Raw genomic sequence first — 15,430 nt, forward strand, 5'->3', positions numbered from 1 at the left:
GTGCACTATATAGAGAATAGGGTGACAAGGGTCCATAGGACTATGGTCAAAAGTAGTGCACAATATATTGTTAGTGATACAGTAGAGATGTATAGTGTTAGTGATATAATGGAGATGTATATTGTTAGTGATACAGTAGAGATGTATAGTGTTGGTGATATAATGGAGATGTATAGTGTTAGTGATATAATGGAGATGAATAGTGTTAGTGATATAATGGAGATGTATAGTGTTAGTGATATAATGGAGATGTATAGTAGAGATGTATAGTGTTAGTGATATAATGGAGATGTATAGTGTTAGTGATATAATGGAGATGAATAGTGTTAGTGATATAATGGAGATGTATAGTGTTAGTGATATAATGGAGATGTATAGTGTTAGTGATATAATGGAGATGAATAGTGTTAGTGATATAGTAGAGATGTATAGTGTTAGTGATATAGTAGAGATGTATAGTGTTAGTGATATAATGGAGATGTATAGTGTTGGTGATATAATGGAGATGTATGGTGTTGGTGATATAATGGAGGTGTATAGTGTTAGTGATATAGTAGCGATGTATAGTGTTAGTGATATTGTAGAGATGTATAGTGTCAGTGATATAATGGAGATGTATATTGTTAGTGATATAATGGAGATGTATAGTAGAGATGTATAGTGTTAGTGATATAATGGAGATGTATAGTGTTAGTGTTATAATGGAGATGTATATTGTTGGTGATATAGTAGAGATGTATAGTGTTGGTGATGTAATGGAGAGGTATAGTGTTAGTGATATAATGGAGAGGTATAGTGTTGGTGATATAGTAGAGATGTATAGTGTTGGTGATATAGTAGAGATGTATAGTGTTGGTGATGTAATGGAGAGGTATAGTGTTGGTGATATAGTAGAGATGTATAGTGTTGGTGATGTAATGGAGAGATATAGTGTTAGTGATATAATGGAGAGGTATAGTGTTAGTGATATAATGGAGAGGTATAGTAGAGATGTATAGTGTTGGTGATGTAATGGAGAGGTATAGTGTTGGTGATATAGTAGAGATGTATAGTGTTGGTGATGTAATGGAGAGGTATAGTGTTGGTGATATAGTAGAGATGTATAGTGTTGGTGATGTAATGGAGAGGTATAGTGTTGGTGATGTAATGGAGAGGTATAGTGTTGGTGATGTAATGGAGAGGTATAGTGATAGTGATATAATGGAGATGTATAGTGTTGGTGATGTAATGGAGAGGTATAGTGTTAGTGATATAATGGAGAGGTATAGTGTTAGTGATATAATGGAGAGGTATAGTAGAGATGTATAGTGTTGGTGATGTAATGGAGAGGTATAGTGTTGGTGATATAGTAGAGATGTATAGTGTTGGTGATGTAATGGAGAGGTATAGTGTTAGTGATATAGTAGAGATGTATAGTGTTGGTGATATAGTAGAGATGTATAGTGTTGGTGATGTAATGGAGAGGTATAGTGTTAGTGATATAATGGAGATGTATAGTGATAGTGATATAATGCTGTGTTGATGTAGCAGCTAATGATGGGCATCTCCCTGCCTGTTACTGTTGCAGCTGGATGCTGAGGCCAGTGAACTACTGAAGGAACTGCAGAACAAACTCAACACCGTGCTGGATGAGCTCAGTGCAGTCTTCGGCTCCAGGTGTGTGTGTGTGTGGGGGGGGGGTTCTGTGTGCGCGTGTGTGTGTGTCTATGTTTGTGTGCAACTGTGGTCTGTGTGTATCTGTGGTCTGTGTGTGTCTGAGGTCTGTGTGTGTCTGTGGTCTGTCTGTGTGTGTGTGTGTATCTGTGGTCTGTGTGTGTCTGAGGTCTGTGTGTCTGTGGTCTGTCTGTGTGTGTGTATCTGTGGTCTGTGTGTGTCTAAGGTCTGTGTGTGTCTGTGGTCTGTCTGTGTGTGTGTATCTGTGGTCTGTGTGTGTCTGAGGTCTGTGTGTGTCTGTTGTCTGTGTGTATTTGTGTGTCTGTGGTCTGTTTGTGTCTGTGTGCATTTGTGGTTTGTGTGTATCTGTGGTCTGTGTGTATCTTTGCTAACCCTGTGTTATTTCCCTGTCCAGTTTCAAACCGGTGATTGAGGACTGTGTAAAGCAGATGAACCAGGAATTAGTCCAGATGAAGGGGAGTGCTGCAGGGAAGAGCAACGCTGCCATGGATGCTGAGACTGTCCTCAGACCACTCATGGACCTTCTGGATAAAAAGTAGGTCCCTATAGGTATATTATCAGCTGGCTTAGAGGTTAGTATCCAGTAGCGTATCCATGTATCTCCTGGATAAATGGTAAGTTTCTGTTTACACCCTTGAGTTAACATTGAGGTAACCAGTTAGCCTAGAAGTGAGAGGGTTGGGTTAGTAACCCGTTAGTTGAGAGGTTAGTAAACCCTCATGCAACTCCTGGATGACAAGTAGGTGTTTGTTTTCACCATGGAGTTACTGAGGATTCATATTGTGAAACTCAGTAGGTGTCTGAATGCATGTGGCCGTTATCGTAGAGGTTGGAGCTTTGGGTTAGTTAACCAGTTATCGTAGAGGTTGGAGCTTTGGGTTAGTTAACCAGTTATCGTAGAGGTTGGAGCTTTGGGTTAGTTAACCAGTTATCGTAGAGGTTGGAGCTTAGGGTTAGTTAACCAGTTATCGTAGAGGTTGGAGCTTAGGGTTAGTTAACCAGTTATCCTAGAGGTTGGAGCTTAGGGTTAGTTAACCAGTTATCGTAGAGGTTGGACCTTTGAGTTAGTTAACCAGTTATCGTAGAGGTTGGAGCTTTGGGTTAGTTAACCAGTTATCGTAGAGGTTGGAGCTTTGAGTTAGTTAACCAGTTATCGTAGAAGTTGGAGCTTTGAGTTAGTTAACCAGTTATCCTAGAGGTTGGAGCTTTGGGTTAGTTAACCAGTTATCGTAGAGGTTGGAGCTTTGAGTTAGTTAACCAGTTATCGTAGAGGTTGGAGCTTTGGGTTAGTTAACCAGTTATCGTAGAGGTTGGAGCTTTGGGTTAGTTAACCAGTTATCCTAGAGGTTGGAGCTTAGGGTTAGTTAACCAGTTATCCTAGAGGTTGGAGCTTAGGGTTAGTTAACCAGTTATCCTAGAGGTTGGAGCTTTGGGTTAGTTAACCAGTTATCGTAGAGGTTGGAGCTTTGGGTTAGTTAACCAGTTATCCTAGAGGTTGGAGCTTAGGGTTAGTTAACCAGTTATCCTAGAGGTTGGAGCTTAGGGTTAGTTAACCAGTTATCCTAAAGGTTGGAGCTTTGGGTTAGTTAACCAGTTATCGTAGAGGTTGGAGCTTTGGGTTAGTTAACCAGTTATCCTAGAGGTTGGAGCTTTGGGTTAGTTAACCAGTTATCCTAGAGGTTGGAGCTTTGGGTTAGTTAACCAGTTATCGTAGAGGTTGGAGCTTTGGGTTAGTTAACCAGTTATCCTAGAGGTTAGAGCTTAGGGTTAGTTAACCAGTTATCCTAGAGGTTGGAGCTTAGGGTTAGTTAACCAGTTATCCTAAAGGTTGGAGCTTTGGGTTAGTTAACCAGTTATCGTAGAGGTTGGAGCTTTGGGTTAGTTAACCAGTTATCCTAGAGGTTGGAGCTTTGGGTTAGTTAACCAGTTATCGTAGAGGTTGGAGCTTTGAGTTAGTTAACCAGTTATCGTAGAGGTTGGAGCTTTGAGTTAGTTAACCAGTTATCCTAGAGGTTGGAGCTTTGAGTTAGTTAACCAGTTATCCTAGAGGTTGGAGCTTAGGGTTAGTTAACCAGATATCGTAGAGGTTGGAGCTTTGGGTTAGTTAACCAGTTATCCTAAAGGTTGGAGCTTTGGGTTAGTTAACCAGTTATCGTAGAGGTTGGAGCTTTGGGTTAGTTAACCAGTTATCCTAGAGGTTGGAGCTTTGGGTTAGTTAACCAGTTATCGTAGAGGTTGGAGCTTTGAGTTAGTTAACCAGTTATCGTTGAGGTTGGAGCTTTGAGTTAGTTAACCAGTTATCCTAGAGGTTGGAGCTTTGAGTTAGTTAACCAGTTATCCTAGAGGTTGGAGCTTAGGGTTAGTTAACCAGATATCGTAGAGGTTGGAGCTTTGGGTTAGTTAACCAGTTATCGTAGAGGTTGGAACTTTGGGTTAGTTAACCAGTTATCCTAGAGGTTGGAGCTTAGGGTTAGTTAACCAGTTATCCTAGAGGTTGGAGCTTAGGGTTAGTTAACCAGTTATCCTAGAGGTTGGAGCTTTGGGTTAGTTAACCAGTTATCGTAGAGGTTGGAGCTTTGGGTTAGTTAACCAGTTATCCTAGAGGTTGGAGCTTAGGGTTAGTTAACCAGTTATCCTAGAGGTTGGAGCTTAGGGTTAGTTAACCAGTTATCCTAAAGGTTGGAGCTTTGGGTTAGTTAACCAGTTATCGTAGAGGTTGGAGCTTTGGGTTAGTTAACCAGTTATCCTAGAGGTTGGAGCTTTGGGTTAGTTAACCAGTTATCCTAGAGGTTGGAGCTTTGGGTTAGTTAACCAGTTATCGTAGAGGTTGGAGCTTTGGGTTAGTTAACCAGTTATCCTAGAGGTTGGAGCTTAGGGTTAGTTAACCAGTTATCCTAGAGGTTGGAGCTTAGGGTTAGTTAACCAGTTATCCTAAAGGTTGGAGCTTTGGGTTAGTTAACCAGTTATCGTAGAGGTTGGAGCTTTGGGTTAGTTAACCAGTTATCCTAGAGGTTGGAGCTTTGGGTTAGTTAACCAGTTATCGTAGAGGTTGGAGCTTTGAGTTAGTTAACCAGTTATCGTAGAGGTTGGAGCTTTGAGTTAGTTAACCAGTTATCCTAGAGGTTGGAGCTTTGAGTTAGTTAACCAGTTATCCTAGAGGTTGGAGCTTAGGGTTAGTTAACCAGATATCGTAGAGGTTGGAGCTTTGGGTTAGTTAACCAGTTATCCTAAAGGTTGGAGCTTTGGGTTAGTTAACCAGTTATCCTAGAGGTTGGAGCTTTGGGTTAGTTAACCAGTTATCCTAGAGGTTGGAGCTTCGGGTTAGTTAACCAGATATCCTAGAGATTGGAGCTTTGGGTTAGTTAATCAGTTATCGTAGAGGTTGGAGCTTTGAGTTAGTTAACCAGTTATCGTAGAAGTTGGAGCTTTGAGTTAGTTAACCAGTTATCCTAGAGGTTGGAGCTTTGGGTTAGTTAACCAGTTATCGTAGAGGTTGGAGCTTTGAGTTAGTTAACCAGTTATCGTAGAGGTTGGAGCTTTGGGTTAGTTAACCAGTTATCGTAGAGGTTGGAGCTTTGGGTTAGTTAACCAGTTATCCTAGAGGTTGGAGCTTAGGGTTAGTTAACCAGTTATCCTAGAGGTTGGAGCTTAGGGTTAGTTAACCAGTTATCCTAGAGGTTGGAGCTTTGGGTTAGTTAACCAGTTATCGTAGAGGTTGGAGCTTTGGGTTAGTTAACCAGTTATCCTAGAGGTTGGAGCTTAGGGTTAGTTAACCAGTTATCCTAGAGGTTGGAGCTTAGGGTTAGTTAACCAGTTATCCTAAAGGTTGGAGCTTTGGGTTAGTTAACCAGTTATCGTAGAGGTTGGAGCTTTGGGTTAGTTAACCAGTTATCCTAGAGGTTGGAGCTTTGGGTTAGTTAACCAGTTATCGTAGAGGTTGGAGCTTTGAGTTAGTTAACCAGTTATCGTAGAGGTTGGAGCTTTGGGTTAGTTAACCAGTTATCGTAGAGGTTGGAGCTTTGAGTTAGTTAACCAGTTATCCTAGAGGTTGGAGCTTAGGGTTAGTTAACCAGTTATCGTAGAGGTTGGAGCTTTGGGTTAGTTAACCAGTTATCCTAGAGGTTGGAGCTTTGGGTTAGTTAACCAGTTATCCTAGAGGTTGGAGCTTTGGGTTAGTTAACCAGTTATCGTAGAGGTTGGAGCTTTGGGTTAGTTAACCAGTTATCCTAGAGGTTGGAGCTTTGGGTTAGTTAACCAGTTATCGTAGAGGTTGGAGCTTTGAGTTAGTTAACCAGTTATCGTAGAGGTTGGAGCTTTGGGTTAGTTAACCAGTTATCGTAGAGGTTGGAGCTTTGAGTTAGTTAACCAGTTATCCTAGAGGTTGGAGCTTAGGGTTAGTTAACCAGTTATCGTAGAGGTTGGAGCTTTGGGTTAGTTAACCAGTTATCCTAGAGGTTGGAGCTTTGGGTTAGTTAACCAGTTATCCTAGAGGTTGGAGCTTTGGGTTAGTTAACCAGTTATCCTAGAGGTTGGAGCTTCGGGTTAGTTAACCAGTTATCCTAGAGATTGGAGCTTTGGGTTAGTTAATCAGTTATCGTAGAGGTTGGAGCTTTGAGTTAGTTAACCAGTTATCGTAGAAGTTGGAGCTTTGAGTTAGTTAACCAGTTATCCTAGAGGTTGGAGCTTTGGGTTAGTTAACCAGTTATCGTAGAGGTTGGAGCTTTGAGTTAGTTAACCAGTTATCGTAGAGGTTGGAGCTTTGGGTTAGTTAACCAGTTATCGTAGAGGTTGGAGCTTTGGGTTAGTTAACCAGTTATCCTAGAGGTTGGAGCTTAGGGTTAGTTAACCAGTTATCCTAGAGGTTGGAGCTTAGGGTTAGTTAACCAGTTATCCTAGAGGTTGGAGCTTAGGGTTAGTTAACCAGTTATCCTAGAGGTTGGAGTTTTGGGTTAGTTAACCAGTTATCGTAGAGGTTGGAGCTTTGGGTTAGTTAACCAGTTATCCTAGAGGTTGGAGCTTAGGGTTAGTTAACCAGTTATCCTAGAGGTTGGAGCTTAGGGTTAGTTAACCAGTTATCCTAAAGGTTGGAGCTTTGGGTTAGTTAACCAGTTATCGTAGAGGTTGGAGCTTTGGGTTAGTTAACCAGTTATCCTAAAGGTTGGAGCTTTGGGTTAGTTAACCAGTTATCCTAGAGGTTGGAGCTTTGGGTTAGTTAACCAGTTATCGTAGAGGTTGGAGCTTTGAGTTAGTTAACCAGTTATCGTAGAGGTTGGAGCTTTGAGTTAGTTAACCAGTTATCGTAGAGGTTGGAGCTTTGAGTTAGTTAACCAGTTATCCTAGAGGTTGGAGCTTAGGGTTAGTTAACCAGTTATCGTAGAGGTTGGAGCTTTGGGTTAGTTAACCAGTTATCCTAGAGGTTGGAGCTTTGGGTTAGTTAACCAGTTATCCTAGAGGTTGGAGCTTTGGGTTAGTTAACCAGTTATCCTAGAGGTTGGAGCTTCGGGTTAGTTAACCAGTTATCCTAGAGATTGGAGCTTTGGGTTAGTTAATCAGTTATCGTAGAGGTTGGAGCTTTGGGTTAGTTAACCAGTTATTCTAGTGGTCCTAGTGAAACACTTAGTGAAACACCTAGTGAAACACAAACATAAAGTGTCTGTAACGGCAGCCTTCCCTCTCTTCACTAGAAGAGAGAGTGTAGCAGGGATCGGACCAACACGCAGCGTATCCAGTGCTCAACATGTTTAATTTAAACGAAACAGTGAACACTTACAACGATACAAAATAACAAAAAGTGGCAAACCGATACAGTCCTAGCTGGTGCAGACAAAACACGAAGACAGGAAACAACCACCCACAATCCCCAACACAAAACAAGCCACCTATATATGATTCTCAATCAGGGACAACGATTGACAGCTGCCTCTGATTGAGAACCATATTAGGCTGGACACAGAAACAGACGAACTAGACACACAGCATAGAATTCCCACCCAGCTCACGTCCTGACCAACACTAAACAAGCAAAACACATAAGAACTCTGGTCAGGACGTTACAGTGTCTTAATATGGTGTTGTGCACAACGAGCCAGAACAACTTCAATACACTTTGCATAGATTCATAAAGTGTCCAGAACTCCATTGGAGGAATACAATACCATTCTTCCACAAGAAATTCCAAAATTTGGTGTTTTGTTGATGGTGGTCTCAGGTGCCGCTCCAGAATCTCTCATAAGTGTTCAATTGGTTTGAGATCTGGTGACTGAGAAAGCCATGGCATACGGTTTACATCGTTTTTATGCTCATTAACCATTCAGTGACTACTTTTGTCCTTTGTATGGGGTCATTGTCATATTTTGGGGGCAAAGCCATGATAACCAAAATAATGGCCAGCCAATCATTTTTATACATGACCCTAAGCCTGATGGGATGTTAATTGCTTAATTACCTCAGGAACCACACCTGTGTGGAAGCATCTGCTTTCAATATACTTTGCATCCGGTCATTGTCATATTTTGGGGGCAAAGCCATGGTAACCAAAATAATGGCCAGCCAATCATTTTTATACATGACCCTAAGCATGATGGGATGTTAATTGCTTAATTACCTCAGGAACCACACCTGTGTGGAAGCATCTGCTTTCAATATACTTTGTATCCCTCATTTACTCAAGTGTTTCCATTATTTTGGCAGTTAGCTGTATATGTGATTGTATACAAATGTAAGCAAGGTTTGATATTATTATGTGCTCCTCTACTCCCCTGAAGTAGAGGAGCACATACACAAAAATCACAAACACACACACACACGCGCGCGCGCGTGCTCGTGCACTGAAATACATGTAAGTGTTTTTATGTGTGTGTACGTGCATCTGCGTGTGTTATTTGTGTCTCTTTGTATTTAGTTAGGGTATGTGTTTCTCAGTGTATTTAGGTGTGTGTGTGTGTGTGTGTGTGTGTGTGTGTGTGTGTGTGTGTGTGTGTGTGTGTGTGTGTGTGTGTGTGTGTGTGTGTGTGTGTGTGTGTGTGTGTGTGTGTGTGTGTGTGTGTGTGTGTGTGTGTGTGTGCGCGCTTGCGTGCCTTTGTGTGTGTTATTGTTGTAGGTGTTTCTCTATATATATAACATCCATGTTGATATTCAATCCAGTACTCAACAGGGAGCTGTATGTATTCCAACATTATCTTGTAGGCTATCTTCTCTACTCTGACATCCATCCCTGAAAGAGTGTGTGTGTGCGTGTGTGCGTGCACGCATAAGCTGTGTGATTCTCTCTCAGACACTCACGGCAACATCGAGGCCAATGGGGTATTACAGTAGAATCCTCTTAATAATATGCAAAACGAAATCCTCAGCCAAGGTTTTCCGTTCACTGAGATTATCACGTGAAGCTGATGCATTTATTCCACATATCATGGCTTTTTGAACTTCACCCTTGATTGTGTTTGATCCTGTTGTCTTCCTATAGGCCCTGTGACGTATGTGGTTTGTAACGTCTGTAACGTTGTTAAAGGGACATTTCATTCATAAATTAAAGTTTGTCAGATGTTTTCAGACCTCTAAAGTAGTCTAATTTCTAGATGAAGACACATCCCACGACATCAGTTGTGTAAATCCAGCTATACGCCTTCATCACAAATACATTGAAAAGATAAGCACTGTCTAATTCCCTGTTTTTCCTGGTTTGCTCTATTTGTATCTTTTGGCTGGAGGCATATAGCTAGATCTACACAACAGATGTCGTGGGATGGGGTTTCATCTTGACATTAGACTACTATAGAGGTCTCAAAACATCTCTAAAATGTTGATTTGAAAGTCTAATGATTGTGTTTCTGCTGTGGTTTTACATCTGACTTAGACTGTTGGCTCTGCTCTGTCTCTGCTCTGCTCTGTCTCTGTCTCTGTCTCTCTCTGCTCTGTCTCTCTCTGCTCTGTCTCTCTCTGCTCTGTTCCGCTCTGTCTCTCTCTGCTCTGTCTCTCTCTGCTCTGTCTCTCTCTGCTCTGTTCCGCTCTGTCTCTCTCTGCTCTGTCTCTCTGCTCTGTCTCTCTCTGCTCTGTCTCTCTGCTCTGTTCCGCTCTGTCTCTCTCTGCTCTGTCTCTCTCTGCTCTGTTCCGCTCTGTCTCTCTCTGCTCTGTCTCTCTCTGCTCTGTCTCTCTCTGTCTCTCTCTGCTCTGTCTCTCTCTGCTCTGTCTCTCTCTGCTCTGTTCCGCTCTGTCTCTCTCTGCTCTGTCTCTCTCTGCTCTGTTCCGCTCTGTCTCTCTCTGCTCTGTCTCTCTCTGCTCTGTCTCTCTGCTCTGTTCCGCTCTGTCTCTCTCTGCTCTGTCTCTCTCTGCTCTGTTCCGCTCTGTCTCTCTCTGCTCTGTCTCTCTCTGCTCTGTCTCTCTCTGCTCTGTCTCTCTGCTCTGTTCCGCTCTGTCTCTCTCTGCTCTGTCTCTCTCTGCTCTGTTCCGCTCTGTCTCTCTGCTCTGTCTCTCTGCTCTGTTCCGCTCTGTCTCTCTCTGCTCTGTCTCACTCTGTCTCTCTCTGCTCTGTCTCTCTCTGCTCTGTCTCTCTGCTCTGTTCCGCTCTGTCTCTCTCTGCTCTGTCTCTCTCTGCTCTGTTCCGCTCTGTCTGTCTCTGCTCTGTCTCTCTCTGCTCGGTCTCTCTCTGCTCTGTCTCTCTCTGCTCTGTCTCTCTCTGCTCTGTTCCACTCTGTCTCTCTCTGCTCTGTCTCTCTCTGCTCTGTCTCTCTGCTCTGTCTCTCTACTCTGTTCCGCTCTGCCTCTGCTCTGCTCTGTCTCTCTGCTCTGCTCTGCTTTGCAGTTTGATTTTATTTGCAAAGATCTGTGAGAAAACGGTGTTGAAACGAGTCCTGAAGGAACTGTGGAAGATCGTCCTCAACACCATTGAGAGAATGATAGTCTTACCACCTCTCAATGACCAGAATGTAAGATGTTATGTTATACACACACACACACACACACACACACACACACACACACACACACACACACACACACACACACACACACACACACACACACACACACACACACACACACACACACACACACACCAAACACATATTCAACACCATTGAGAGAATGATAGTCTTACCAACTCTCAATGACCAGAATGTAAGATGTTATGTTAAACACACCAAACACACACACACACACACACACACACACACACACACCAAACACACATTCAACCCCATTGAGAGAATGATAGTCTTACCACCTCACAATGACCAGAATGTAAGATGATATATATATAAACACACATGCACGCACGCAAACACGCACACACACCCACACACACAACGACACACCGACACACTCCCACACACACCGACACACTCCCACACACACCGACACACCGACACACTCCCACACACACCGACACACTCCCACACACACACACCGACACACTCCCACACACACCGACACACTCCCACACACACCGACACACTCCCACACACACCGACACACTCCCACACACACCGACACACTCCCACACACACACACCGACACACTCCCACACACCGACACACCAACACACTCCCACACACCGACACACCGACACACTCCCACACACACCGACACACTCCCACACACACCGACACACTCCCACACACACCGACACACTCCCACACACACCGACACACTCCCACACACACCGACACACTCCCACACACACCGACACACTCCCACACACACCGACACACTCCCACACACACCGACACACTCCCACACACACCGACACACTCCCACACACACACACCGACACACTCCCACACACACACACCGACACACTCCCACACACACACACCGACACACTCCCACACACACACACCGACACACTCCCACACACACACACCGACACACTCCCACACACACACACCGACACACTCCCACACACACACCGACACACTCCCACACACACACCGACACACCGACACACTCCCACACACACCGACACACTCCCACACACACCGACACACTCCCACACACACACACCGACACACTCCCACACACACACACCGACACACTCCCACACACACCGACACACTCCCACACACACCGACACCCTCCCACACACACACTCCCACACACCGACACACTCCCACACACCGACACACTCCCACACACCGACACACTCCCACACACACCGACACACTCCCACACACACACACACCGACACACCGACACACTCCAACACACTCCCACAAACACCAACACACTCCCACACACACACACCGACACACCGACACACTCCAACACACTCCCACACACACCAACACACTCCCACACACACCGAAACACTACCACACACACCGACACCCTCCCACACACACCAACACACCGACACACCGACACACTCCCACACACACCAACACACTCCCACACACACCGACACACTCCCACACACACCGACACCCTCCCACACACACCAACACCCTCCCACACACACCGACACCCTCCCACACACACCGACACCCTCCCACACACACCGACACCCTCCCACATACACCGACACACTCACACACACACCGACACACTCCCACACACACACACACACACACACACACACACCAACACACTCCCACACACACACACACACACAAACACCGACGCACACACACACACACTCCCACACACACACACACTCCCACACACAAATACGTACAAAACACAGATGCACCATAGAGGATATTTACAAAGTTTGGAGAAGACGGTGTCTCCTTCTCTCTTTATGTGTCAGTCATGCAGGAAATGTTAGTGAAGCCTGGATAGAGGAATGAAAAGCCAAACCTGCTTTTCCAACAGGCAACACTGACAAGGCTGACAACACCCAGAAGGGATGTTCTCAAACACACACACACACAGTCTTGTAAAACTAACCTCGTGGGTGGACACAATTCTGTCCTGATCAAAATTATATTTTCCCTAACCCCTAACCACAACCCTAACCTTTACCTCAAAATCTAACCTTACCCCTAACCCTAAACTTAATTCTAACCCTAACACTAATTCTAACCTTAACCCTAAATCCCCTAGAAATAGAATTTGACCTTGTGGGGACTAACAAAATGTCCCCAGTTGGTCAAAAGAAAAGATTTACTATTCTTGTGGAGACTTCTGGTCTAAACACGCCCACAGACACTTCTGGTCTAAACACGCCCACAAACACACACACACACACCTACACACACACATACCTACACACACAAACACACACACACACACCCTCACACACACACAGAACAAAAACAATATCCTTAATGTACCTCCTTCGTGTTTCCTTTCACATTATATTCAGTATGTAAGTGCTTCAAAGGTGTATATAGAGTATAACCCTGTCTCTTCTCCTCACAGCAAGGAGCCCAGATGATTTTCAGTGCTGCCAAGGACCTGGGACAGCTATCCAAACTCAAGGTAGGTCTGGGGCACACCATGAGTGTGTGTGTGCATTTGAGAGTGTGTGTGTGTGTGTGTGTGTGTGTGTGTGTGTGTGTGTGTGTGTGTGTGTGTGTGTGTGTGTGTGTGTGTGTGTGTGTGTGTGTGTGTGTGTGTGTGTGTGTGTGTGTGTGTGTGTGTGTGTGTGTGTGTGTGTGTGTGTGTGTGTGTGTGAGAGAAAAAGAGAACGAGTGAGAGATTGTGTTAAAAACAGAGTTTAATAGGCAGTTCTGGGTTTTTGCAACCTCCAGTCTGTCAGAGCACAGCTACAGTAAACACACACACACAGACACACATGCACACACACTGTTGTGATTATCAAAAGTCAGAGTCCCACACAGAACACGATGTACGTCCTCCAGAGCAGTAGATCTGTGTTAGTTGGTTAGTTCTCATAGTGATTACATCCAGATTGAGGTCATCTCTGCTAAAACAGCCCACTCCTCTCCTACCCTAGTCATGCAACTTCACGTCATGCTATAAACCCATGACTAAACTGGCCAAGTCTTCATCATATTACGTAATCGTAGTTGCTTTCCAATCCGTCTGTAACACAGATGAACTGTTTTTAATGAAGTCCCTGTATCTCTGCTCCTACACTAAAAGATCGTCCCACAGTTACACTCTTTGATCACAGTCACTAGTCTCATTTCATGTTCCAAGAAGCACAGCAGAAAGATAGGGAGACAGTATTGTGTCTGTGATGTGCCATGGTTGAGCAGCAATTTGCAAGCAACTGTACTGTCGCTGTCTGTACTGTTTTGCTTTATTCTCCTGCTGAATCACATTATCAGATCTCACAATGTGTTTTCCATCTCAGGAACCACATTAATAATACACTGTAAAGGGGTTGCCATGAATTTGACAGTAATTTACAGGCAGCTCGGTGGCGAGTAAAATTATGTATTTTATATATTACAGTATGCCTCAAAATATGTTAATAAGCAAGGAACAACTATACCATGCACCCACTAGTGGTCAAAATGTTTTTGGCGCTCCAAAGATACTTTACTGTATTCTGGGTGGAATTACAGTACCATTTGAAATACAGCAATTTTGAAATACAGCAATTTTCCCACAATGCTCTATTATTTTTACTGTTGATAATACCTCAAATTAACATATAATTTACAGTTTGTGTGTGTGTGTGTGCGTGTGTGTGCGTGTGTGTGTGTGTGTGTGTGTGTGTGTGTGTGTGTGTGTGTGTGTGTGTGTGTGTGTGTCCTCTCCAAGAAGAAGGTTATGGAAACATTTATTGATTAATCTATCTCTTTCTATTATCTCCACTCTAGGACCATGTGATCAGAGAGGAAGCCCGTAGCCTGACACCAAGACAGTGTGCAGCCATGGACCTTGTCCTTCCCACCATCAAGGTAATTGAGAGCGCTCACTCACTCACTCACTCACTCACTCACTCACTCACTCTATCTATCCATCCCTCTCCCCCCCTCCACCTGTCTGTCCCTCCATCCGTCTAACCCACCATCCCTCTCTCTTTCCATCCATCCCTTCCTCCATCCCTTTCGGCCTCCATCCATCCCTCCCATCCCTCCATCAATTCCTCTCTCAATCCATTCATGGCTCCTCCATCCCTCCCTTTCACCTTACATCCCTACGCTCATTCCTGTATCCCTCTAACCATCCATGCCTACCTTTCTCTGTCCCTGTATAGAAATGTTGTGCAAAGAGAGATGGACAGGGTTTTAACAGGGTAGTAGGGTTGTAATGAGAGTTTACCTAAAGGATCGTTGTAGAGTGGTGACTGTTTTAACAGGGTACTAGGGTTGTAATGAGAGTTTTCCTAAAGGATCGTTGTAGAGTGGTGACTGTTTTAACAGGGTAGTAGGGTTGTAATGAGAGTTTACCTAAAGGATCGTTGTAGAGTGGTGACTGTTTTAACAGGGTACTAGGGTTGTAATGAGAGTTTACCTAAAGGATCGTTGTAGAGTGGTGACTGTTTTAACAGGGTACTAGGGTTGTAATGAGAGTTTACCTAAAGGATCATTGTAGAGTGGTGACTGTTTTAACAGGGTACTAGGGTTGTAATGAGAGTTTACCTAAAGGATCGTTGTAGAGTGGTGACTGTTTTAACAGGGTACTAGTGTTGTAATGAGAGTTTACCTAAAGGATCGTTGTAGAGTGGTGACTGTTTTAACAGGGTACTAGGGTTGTAATGACAGTTTACCTAAAGGATCGTTGTAGAGTGGTGACTGTTTTAACAGGGTACTAGGGTTGTAATGAGAGTTTACCTAAAGGATCGTTGTAGAGTGGTGACTGTTTTAACAGGGTAGTAGGGTTGTAATGAGAGTTTACCTAAATG

At 44.0% G+C, this 15,430-nt stretch overlaps 1 protein-coding gene across 1 annotated transcript in view; it reads left to right on the plus strand.

Moving 5' to 3' along the window:
• The first annotated feature begins 1,556 nt into the window (after positions 1-1,556).
• Positions 1,557-15,430, plus strand: part of LOC129847970 (protein unc-13 homolog B-like) — a 59,336-nt gene continuing 45,462 nt past the window's right edge. Inside the window, exons 1-5 of the mRNA XM_055915551.1 lie at positions 1,557-1,656; positions 2,069-2,209; positions 10,472-10,595; positions 13,030-13,089; positions 14,403-14,483. Coding sequence (XP_055771526.1) covers positions 2,103-2,209; positions 10,472-10,595; positions 13,030-13,089; positions 14,403-14,483 — 372 coding nt within the window. The 5' untranslated portion in view covers positions 1,557-1,656; positions 2,069-2,102. The remainder of the gene's footprint in view (positions 1,657-2,068; positions 2,210-10,471; positions 10,596-13,029; positions 13,090-14,402; positions 14,484-15,430) is intronic.

Source organism: Salvelinus fontinalis, unplaced genomic scaffold, assembly GCF_029448725.1.
Source record: "Salvelinus fontinalis isolate EN_2023a unplaced genomic scaffold, ASM2944872v1 scaffold_0981, whole genome shotgun sequence".
Lineage (NCBI taxonomy): Eukaryota > Metazoa > Chordata > Actinopteri > Salmoniformes > Salmonidae > Salvelinus > Salvelinus fontinalis.